The sequence below is a fragment of the Sturnus vulgaris genome, chromosome 15 (genome assembly GCF_052056855.1).
Source record: "Sturnus vulgaris isolate bStuVul1 chromosome 15, bStuVul1.hap1, whole genome shotgun sequence".
NCBI lineage: Eukaryota > Metazoa > Chordata > Aves > Passeriformes > Sturnidae > Sturnus > Sturnus vulgaris.
In genome coordinates this window covers 4,578,616-4,589,167 of record NC_142257.1, presented here as the reverse complement: position 1 = coordinate 4,589,167, position 10,552 = coordinate 4,578,616, and the positions used below count along the sequence as shown (strand labels likewise).

The 10,552-nt window shown below is 43.9% G+C and overlaps 1 protein-coding gene across 1 annotated transcript; it reads left to right on the top strand.

Annotated features, from left to right (window-relative positions):
* Positions 1 to 207: 207 nt before the first annotated feature.
* On the top strand, positions 208 to 10,464 carry LSM11 (LSM11, U7 small nuclear RNA associated). Its single transcript, XM_014875907.2, has 4 exons — positions 208 to 703; positions 4,596 to 4,735; positions 5,477 to 5,560; positions 7,042 to 10,464. Exons 1-4 carry the CDS (start codon positions 208 to 210, stop codon positions 7,426 to 7,428), a joined length of 1,107 nt encoding a protein of 368 aa, XP_014731393.2. The 3' UTR covers positions 7,429 to 10,464.
* Positions 10,465 to 10,552: the final 88 nt, after the last annotated feature.

Below are 10,552 nucleotides of genomic sequence, written 5' to 3'. Positions count from 1 at the left end.
CTGCTCCTCACCCTCTCACCGCCAAGAGTTTGGCACCATCCCTTTGATACCCCCCGCTCCTTTGCGTCTTTTGGCTAAGCAGCCCCAGTTCCCGCAGCGTCTCGTATAAAAGAGAGACGCTCCGGACCCTTCACCATCTCTGCGGCCTTTGCGGGCCGCTCTCCGGTGCCGGAGCTCCCCGCGGTCCCTCCCGGGCCCTCCCCGCCCATGGCGGCCGCTCCGCCCTCAGGCCCGCGGCGTTGCACGGCAGCGCCCCCTGGCGGCGGCTCTGAGCGGCGCGGCCGCCCGCAGCCCGGCATGGAGGAGGACGAGGCGGGCGCGGAACCGCGGGGCTGCCACCGCCGCTCGCCCAGCCCCGGCCGCCTGGATGTGAGTTCCAGCCGCTTCGACCCGCTGCTGGCGCTCTACTCGCCGCGCACGCCGCTGCCCTTCCCCGCAGCGCCCTGCTTCAACAACCTCGCCGAGTACGAGAGCTTCCAGCGCGGCCTGCGCCGCCCGCCCGGTCGCCGCGCCGCCCCCGCCGCCCGCCGCGGTGCCCCCGCCGCCCGCGCGTCCCGCCGGGGCCGGCCCGCCGCCGACCCCGAGCGCATCCAGCGCCTCCGCAGCCTCATGGTCAACGCGGGCCCCGAGCAGGAGGGGGCTGAAGGCGGAACGGCCACGCGGCGGCGGCGGGCACCGCGCAATGTCCTCACCAGGATGCCCCGTAAGGGCGCGGGCGCAGCGGGCCGGGGCTGAGGGGAGGCGGAGGGTGTGAGGGGCCGGGGCCGTGCTCAGGTGGAGCTGGGCGCGGTGGAGTTGCGGCGGAGTTTGGGGGTGAGGAACGAGCGATGGCTGGCGGAAGCGGTTGGGTGACAATGGGGTGTGGGGGAATTTAGTTTGTGGTCTGTGGGAATGATTTAGTTTGATGGGAAATGACTCTTGGGTGCAGAGGCCCTGGCACAGGGTGTCCAGAGAAGCTGTGGCTGCCCCGTCCCTGGCAGTGTCCAAGGCCAGGTTGGATGGGGCTTGGAGCAGCCTGGTGTAGTGGAAGGTGTCCCTGCCCATGGCAGGGGGATTGGTACGAGATGGGTTTTCGGGTTCCTCCCAACCCAAACCATTCCGTGATTCTCTGAAATGGTGTGCAGGAATGAGGAACAGCATTTCACAGAGCTGCTCACGCAGGGATGACACTGAGTTCATTGTGGTGGTGTTCTGGTGTATGAATGACATACATCCTCTTGGTTTTAAGGAGAAAAGGGATGAGATACTGCTCTATTCTCAAAAGTGCTATTTTAAATCAGGACTGATAATTGGGTCAGTCCAGAGTGTAGTTAAACCATAACCACAGGGTAAGTCTGTAATACACTACTGTTATTTGGTTGCTAACCAAACATCCTGCAGGCGGAAATATTGGCATTTCTGATAACAGGATGGCAGAACAGTGGATTGAGGTGTGAGACAGCTGTGATGTAAATTCATCAGCTGTGATGATGATATATATGTATTTCTTGTAAAAATGTTTTGTGTGCAGTTAAGAATCAAATGGCATTGCTGTCAGGTGAAATATAACTTTAGTGCGCTTCATTAAAAATACTGGGGTTCATTTTGGAAACAAATTATCTTTTCACCATCACCTTTTTTTTTTTTTTTTTTTTTCTAAAAAAGGCAAAGCCCAGAATTTTCAATTCTGAATAACCAAGACAAAACCCTTTTCTTTCTTGGACACTAAAGCACAATGTGTTCATTGCTATAGATGCTGCATGATCTGAAGTATCACGCTTAGTGTTCTGCACAAATGCAGAGGTTCTGTTGGCACAGGATTTTCAGAAAGCCGACCTTAAATATTGATTTCTGATCTTAATAAAAATTATCTCAGTTTGCACTGATGATGAAAATTGAGGGGGAAAAACCTGTAGGAATTAAGAACCATTAAGAACACATACTTAATACCCACACATCCATGTCTGGACTACAAAGAAGACTGGCATAACTGATACAGGAAGTGCTGTTCAGCAGCCTGGAGTGTTCTAAAAGTCATTTATAGCCAAAATTTTGTACTTTCCGTGTAACTGGAGGGATGTCTGCACCACAGGTGTTTGGAATTTGGGCTGTGTTGGATCAGTTCAGGAGGAGCTATTTATCATTGCATTCAGCAAGGAGCAGAGAATTCATGTGCAGGGCAAGTAGACAGAAGTTTGACCATGTTCTGAGTTATTTCAGCTTTTCTCTTGAGGTTTTTCTAATCTTGTCTCTTAAGAGAGTCTGCCCTGAGGACAGGACTTGAATATAACCAGAGTTTAGATCTTTATTTTCACCTTTTTTGGATGCTTGTGCTTAGCTTACAGTAGTTTCTTAGTAGTTTTTCAGAGTTCTGGTACTAAGCACGTGCTAATTTTATACAGGTAGGAGTTGGATTTTGAGTACCAAAAGGTAACTTTTTTTCCTATCTTTTGAAACATTGTTCATGCTGGTCCTTAACAACACAGAAGGCACAGACAGATTTAGTCGTGTGCTGAGCCTGCTCATTACAGCCCTTGGGGCTTGCAGAGGAGGTGTGTTCCAAAAATAAATGCCTTGCATTGCTGGTTTTATTTTTTCTGAGAATGTCAGGTTGTTGAAGGGTTTTTGGATGATGTGTTCTGCCCTTTTGCTCAGATGAAGCTGGAGGTTTGCTGTGGAGGAGCCAGAAGCTTACACAGCAAGGAAAAGAGGGCAGAGTGTGGGTTTGGTAAAGCTTTGTAGTGTTTTCCTGGGTGCTTAGAGGCAGAGGCATATTTAGAAATAAGGGTTGAATGTAGAATTCTGTAAAATTCTAGATAGAGTTCCTACTTAAAGGGAATATTGAAGCTTAAAATCTATAAATAGGTCTGGATTTTAAATTACTATGTAAGTTCTCAGGGTTGGTTAGAAAAAATACTGTTTTCTGATTGGAAGCATCAATTTGATATTGTGATGGTGTCATCTGTGGTTCCTATGATGGATCTGTCAATCCAGAGCATAAGTTTGTTTTCAGTTCAGCTGAAGGAGACACAGAGACTCATGAAAAGACCCCCTAAGCAAGGCTGGGAGGTGCTGAGACAGCTTATGCTCTGTGTGAAACCAATTTCCTGCGGTTATCCAGCTGGAGAGGGCTGGCAAGAAGACAATGGATCTCAAAAATAAATGTGATTAGGTTAATTCAGAGGAAAGTGATGTAGATATCCCTGCTGTGGCCATCAATTACTCTGCAGCCCAGTTCTGCAGATCAGCTGTTTTTTCACACAGTCACTTTACACTCACAGGAAACATTTTCTGGTGTGCAAATCAAACCTTGAATGCACAGTCCCTAAAGCACAAGGTGAGAGATCATCTGTGGCTCATATATTTTATTAATGTGGAGAACTGTGTGAAATTTCAGACCAAGTCTTTTCCCTGACTCTTAGCAGGAATTGTTCAGCAGTCCCGGGGCTGTGTTTGCACAAGCAAAGGGGTACCAAGGCCTGGGTGGAAGTTGTAAATAATATCTACCCCTCTGGATAAGTTACACTTGCAAAGATTTCTGGTGTGCAGACAAGGCTTGTGTGAGCCAAGCAAGCTGTACTTTTTTACTGAATTCCTCCACTTTTGCCCTGGTTAAAGCATTATTGCCCTGGGGTTTAGCATGGTTTAATCGCTGGCCGCTTCTTAGAGTGATTTTTTATTTCCTTACCAAAGACTTGTACGGCTTTGAAGGATGTTCAGCTGGCTGCTGAAATCTTAACTGGAACAATGCATTTTCATCAGTTTAAACTGGTCCAGTTTAGTAAGTTGAAGGATTTTGAGTCATTCATTGTTTCAGAAATCCCCTTGTAAAGAAGAGGAACAAATCTGCTACAATTCTTTATTTGCAGCTCGTAACTAATCTGAGGTAGCCTTAACCAGGCATTTGTCTTTTCTGTGAAACTAACTCTGCCCCCATGAGCTTTCTGTTCCCTCTCAACCACTTTTATTTACAGTTGGGATTACTTGGCATGTTTTTGAAATGTAGCAAAAAGATTTTCAGCTAAGGCTGATTTGGCTGTGGGCTATGTAAAGCAAAACCTTCGTATTTTCTGAAGTCTTTGGTCTCCCCATTGTAAGAAGAGTTTTGGTGGTCTGGTAATGGCAACCACAGTGTGCTACAGTCCTTGGGGCTTCTTCATTGCTATTGTTGTGAACACAAGTGTTGTGCCAAGCTCTGCCATACTTGTACATAGAGTGGATTTCTACATGGTTTTTAGATGCATAGATACTGAAGGGAGAGTTTTTATAGGAATATGTCATGACAGAGAAAAGCAGGAATGGCTTCAAACTGAAAAAAAAGTAGGTTTAGATTAGATATTGGAGAGAAATTTGGCTGTGAAGATGGTGAGGCCCTGGCACAAGTTGCCCAGAGAAGTTGTGGTTGCCCCAGCCCTGGAAGTGTTCAAGGCCAGGCTGGATGGGGATCTGAGCAACCTTGGTTGCTCAGAAGTGGAAGCTGTCCCTGTGGCCCTGTGGCAGGGAGTTGAAAGATAATCTTTCATCAACCTTTCCTCTTAACTCAGGCCATTCTATGATTCTCTTCTATGATTCTGTGTATTTTGGTGAAGACTGGTGATGTTCTCTTTCTGTTCTAGTCCATGAAGGCAGCCCACTGGGGGAGCTCCATCGCTGTGTCCGAGATGGTATCAGAATTAATGTCCACATCCGCACTTTCAAAGGGCTTCGTGGAGTCTGCACAGGCTTCTTGGTTGCATTTGACAAATTCTGGAATATGGTAATTATTGTTCCAGCCCTTCATTTGTAACTGTTACATTGAAAACTTGAAATTTGCAACAGGTTTAAGCAAATTACATATGGGGAAGGTTAATGTGTTTTTTTAGCAAAGTAATTTGCTCTGGTACCAAGTGCTGAGTTTCGGATTTAAGTGGTACTTGGTGTTGGACTGGTACATCTGGGAGGTGCCCAACCATCTTAGAGAGATTTTAGGTGAGAGAGAATCTTTGAAGTGTTCCCTACATCTTCAGAGGTTTTGTATGAGAACACAGGAAGGTGGAATATGAGGAATATAAGAAGCTTCCAGAGCTTTCTCTGCAAAACCCAGTCCTTCTATAATGGTGGGTGCTTCTGTTTTCTCTCACTAAAATCACTGAGCTGCCAGTGACAAAAGGTTTTCCCTGTTTTCTACCTTGTGAAGATCTTAAAGACAGTAGATGGAAAAGCAGCTATTAAACATTTGTGAACCGGGAGGCGAGAAAAGTTTGGAAGTGGGGAGGAGGGAAGGATTTTGCAGGCAAGGATCACAGGGATTTTGGAAGTAATGCAGAATGAACTTTGCTGCTTTTATACTTCAGTACAATTTAGATGATTAACAAACCAGCTCCAAAGCACAGCTTGTTCCTAGGATGGATTTTCTCTCAGAACATAATTTCATAATGCTTTGACACAAACCTGGTCCAAAGCTGCTTCATATTTTATTTTAATTTCAATCTTTCCATTTCTTTTATCTTTTTTTTAGGCCCTGACAGATGTGGATGAGACTTATAGGAAGCCAGTAATGGGCAAAGCCTTCTATGCAGAACCTCAGCTCTCACTGACCCGAGTAGGTGACATCTGTTTTTTTAATTATTAGGATCTCCTTTTTCAAAGTAATAAAAGGGGATTGATTTTGAGCCCATGCTTACATTTTAAATATTTTACTTCCTTTTATTACAGATGACTCTAAAATAACTTGAATCGAGCAAGAAAATACATAAAATGTTTTCTGATCTTTCTGAAAGTACTTTAGTAGTTCAATGTTACTAAAGCTCCACTTTAGAATCAGATCAGAGCTGCTGCCACTGCTTAATGTAACGTGCTGAGCTTCTAGAAGGTCACTCAGTGGGTTTTGATGTGGGATTTGTTCTGTGTGGTTTTTTGCACCTGTGACTAATCAGGTCCATGTTTGTCTGGCCAGGGAATGTGGCAGGGCATTCCTCTGGTACTGAAATTCCTCATGGCACAGTCTATGTCTGCAGCCAGAGAAACAACAGAGCTCTGAACACTTGAGCTTCCAGTCTGGGTACTGTGAAGCCAAAACTCTCCAATCTCTAGGATCCAGTTGCAAATAGAGTTGTTTACCACGTTGACAACTGAAGAGATGATAGATGAACTTCTGAACAATGAAGGGGAAAAAATGTGACAGGGCAGTGCCCATTGAATGGCAACAGCTCTGGGCCTTTTGAACATCAGAGAAGCATCACAAAAAACATTTAAACTGTTTCATTGTAAGGAGTTTGCTTTCAAATTCCTGCCATTTAAATCTGTTTTCTCATAGATCCCACCCTTCCTTTTTTTAAAAGATTAGTTAAAAATAATAAAGTTGTCATTGTTCCTTCAGCTCACTCTCACAGGCACTGGCTTTCCATCCTGTTGCTGGGAAGAGAGAGGCTAACCAAAAATCTCATTTGTCATTATTTCATAAAAGCTTGTCTGCTGCCAGAGTAAAAGCAATTTCTTTTCCAGTTTCAGCACCATGTATTCTTAGATTAATGAGTTCATACAGTGCTTTGGGTCTGCTGCTGTAGCTTTTATCATTTTTCTGTTGTGGTCTGCTCACCTCCCAGAATACCCACACGTCATCTTTTAGTTTGTTTTGGGGAACACAAAAGATCCCTCAGTTTTCCAGTGTGCAGACTTTGCTAATGGAGGCCCCTTATCTTAGGGGTTCATGATACAAGGATGGAAATCTCTCTAAAACTGTCTGACAACATTAAAAGAACATGGGGAAAAGTGACCTGTAGGAGCAACTTGGTATTTCTGTTTCTCCTGACCAAAGTTAAAGGCTACCACACAGCAGTGTTGCTCCTGAAGTTAAATTCCTTGGTGCTCACATTAAGACAGTCATGACCATGCAAGAAACTCATTCACCTTCTGTCACGGATTGACTTTGGTAAGCAGACATGATCTTTATTGCTAGTGGAGATTTGTTACTGTGTCTTGTGAGCTGATTTGGGATGGTACATGAAAATGCCACGTAGAAGTGTGGAACAAGTGGCCTCTCGTTTTACAAGGGTGATCATAGATACAACTGTCCTTTTACAGCTGTTTGACAGACTCAAACTGCAGGAATCCTCGGGGAAGAAGGGAGCTGACTCAAAGACTGTCTCAGAGGAGCTGGCCCTGACAAATGACTCTCAGATGCTGAGTTTGAAAGCTGGATCTGGACGAGGGAGAGCAGAAGAGGAGCGTGAGAGGCACAAACACATGGGCAGAGCTGGAGAGAAGAAGACCCCAGGTGACAGAAGTGAAGCTGATGTGGGCAGCAGGACTGCCCACGCAGAGGGGGCCAGTGCTGGTGGGGCCCGAGCCAGGAGCCAGTCCCGGAGGAGAAGGCGGCCCAAGGTGGATTATCAGCAGGTGTTCACACGCCACATCAACCAGATCTTTATTCGAGGAGAGAATGTCTTGCTTGTCCATTTAGCACATTGACTTGGCTGAGCCTTTGTCAGCATATTTATTTGATAGCATGACTTACTGCTGCAGCTCCCATTGCTATTTAGAGTTGTCATTGAGTAGGATGGTACCGTGGCTGGTTTCTCATTGCCACCACAAAGTAGAGGAAGGAATTGTAACTTGAGCATCCTGGGCTTGATGCCAAAGCAGCCCCCTTAGATCCCTGCTGGGGGTCTCAGGAGAAGGTCAGCAACACAATTGCTGTGATATGAGGGAGTTAAGCACAGATCCCACTGTTTCTTAAAAGGAAGCTAAATGTAGAGGGTTGTAAGAGAATTTTGGTGTACTCTTACAGGAGCTACATGTGGCACACATTTAAGGATAAGATAAATAGGACCTGCAATAAATCAGAAATGCTCTTTTGCACATTCTGAGTAATATCAATAGGAAATTGCTAATGAAATCAACAGTTTATCTGCTGCTTTTCATGGATGTCCTCTTTTCCAGACATAATTCTGACAGTCATTTTTAAATAGTTTATAAAACATTGGAATCACATCCTGCTGATGGCTACTGGCCTCTTTGCCATAGCTCTGTAATGCCCTGTGTGATAGGAAACTTCTTAATTGTAAACTGCTCTTTTAATGGGTGATGGTAAGACTGTAACTTGTTTCCAGTATCAGAGCTTAGGCTCTCTTTGTAATGCTGTGCTTTGGTCCTGTGTCACCAGCAAGCAGATGATGTAGCTGATCCAGAGACCTCCCTGTTTGGAGTTTATCTGTGGGTGGAGATGGAAAACTATCCTTTTATATTTCACCCACTTGCTACTTAGTGTAACAGTGAAGCTGACGAGGATTGGGTTTTTCTCAGGTGTGTTTGTGCTCAGCACACTTGTCCTGTATTTAAACACCTTTCAGGCTCCTCTACTGAAACCAGAGCTGCCGTGTCTCCAGCAGTTCTCATGGAGCAGGAATCTTCATGAGTCTTTCCTGTCCATGTGAAGGATGCATCATCTAATTCCAGCTGACCTTTGGAGATGTACCTGAAAAAATTCTGAAGTATAAAAGTCAACTCATCAGTGTTTCATTTTAGCAAGGCTGTTGAATTATTGTCGGTCAGGCCAGGGTTCTGCAGGTATAAACTGCTTTCCAAAATACCTACCTGCAGAAGTTTGAGGTTAAATGAAGCTGTTCCATTATGTGGCTTGTTCCCTTTGTTGTCAAAGGAGATTTCATGCTGCTATTCTGTATTCATCTCAACTGCCTTGTGCTTTGCAGCAGCTCTGTGTGTTTAAGCTGAAGTTGGGAAATTGCTTTATAACAGGACTTATATTGCATATAGATGCCTTGACTTCTCAAATTGAGTGGTTGTACTGTGGGTGACGTGAATTTCTGTTGCTGCAGATGCAGCATTCTGCTTGCTTGGTCGTTAGGGATATGTGTGGTGTTTGGGTGAATCACAGAAATCATTTAGCAGGCATTCTGGACACACAAGGCAGCTGTTTGCCTCTGGGGGAACTTGAAACTTATGTCAACATTTCACATGACATGGGGCTTGATGAGCTCAGCCACTGAGCTCAAAGCCAAGTTCAGCCTGGGATAGAATAAGAAGTACTGTTGAGGCAAAATAGTTTTATCAAGGGTAAAAATGAAATGAAAAAAAATTAAATATTCTCTACAGCTTCTTCTGAAACATTGCTTTACTGCTGTAATCCCAACCCTCTATGAACAGAGACTAGGCACTAAAAAGATTCTTGTCATGGAGGTTATTGTTTCCCCTCCCTTCTTTACTCTTTGTGTTCATTTCTGCTCTGCAGTTCTTCTTTTTCTTTTTTCCCCTTCCCTTTCTCCTGTCAGTACTTTGTGTCCTCAAGACATTCTAAACTCTGGTTTACAAAGACTGTTCTTGTTATCCTGGCTTCTGCACCCTTTCCTGGTTGGTTTTCAATGTACTAACCAGAACCCTCACAAATTACTAGGAACATGTGAAGTTCGAAACAAGGTGCTGATCTCTGCTCATGACTTCCCAGCAGCTTTTATTGCAAGTGAATATTTGAATATTCCTTATGTTTGGGTTCTGACACCTTTGTTTTTATTTCAGCTGCTTGGGATGACTCCTCTTTGTCTTTTCTATTAGTACCAAAGGCCACTGGTTTGGACCTCACCTTTTACCTTCATATTTGACCAACGGGTGTCAGATCACCCTCAGACTGATATACAGTGACAGCTCATTGAATTCTTTCTTTTCTTCACCTCATATTCTTACTTCTCTTTGTCTGCCTAGTTCATGCCTTGTGCATTAACTAAGATACAACTACTATGAATGTTTTTGTGGCTGTGATGCCCTTCCTTGTCGATTGACCCTTCCCCAAGTTCTCAGTTGCTGCTGGAAGTCTCAGTGTTTCCTTTCCTAACAGGCTTTTCCCTGCAACCTTATAGATGTTTGTTGCTTCACATCTAGGAGTTTCTTTGTTTACATTTTATGAAAAATGCTGGTGCTTAGACTTAAGTTTGTGCCTTGATTTTTATATCATCCCTGACCAGTTCTTCCAGAATCATCACCTTGGTGAGCCAACCTGATTAAGGATTATAGTTAATCTACTTTTTTTGCACTACCTCATTGTTAAAATGTTCTTCCTCTCATCTGTGAAGCTGGTTAAACTGCTCTCTTCCAATTTAGATTTAATGAATTGTTGATTCTTCTTTTGTTTCCTACTTTTCTGTTCACCTTTCTCATTATTTCCAACCTGCTTCCTAAATACTGCTGCTTCCTCTTCTACAACTTTAGATCTTCCAAAATGTCTTCCTTTTCCCACTTTTTCTGGCATTGTATATTTTTAAAATGCATTATTAGATGCTATCTATGAATTTTGTCTCTTTCAAGCATCGTGATGGTGACGAAGCAAGTGATCCTGTAGGTGTGTTGTCATTTGCTTGTTCAATATTTCAAATAATGTTTCTCTTTAAATAAAACTGAATGTCATGTTCTGAAATAGATTCTTCTACCTCACTGAAGTGTTCTCTTAAATCTGTTAAAAAAAGAAAAAGAAAACAACCTTTGCAAACAAATGAACTTTGGTTTTCAGTGTTTTTTTTAAATTGTTTCTGGTTATTTCTTTCTATGGTTTTCCTTTTCCAAACTCAACATAAAATTTTTTCTT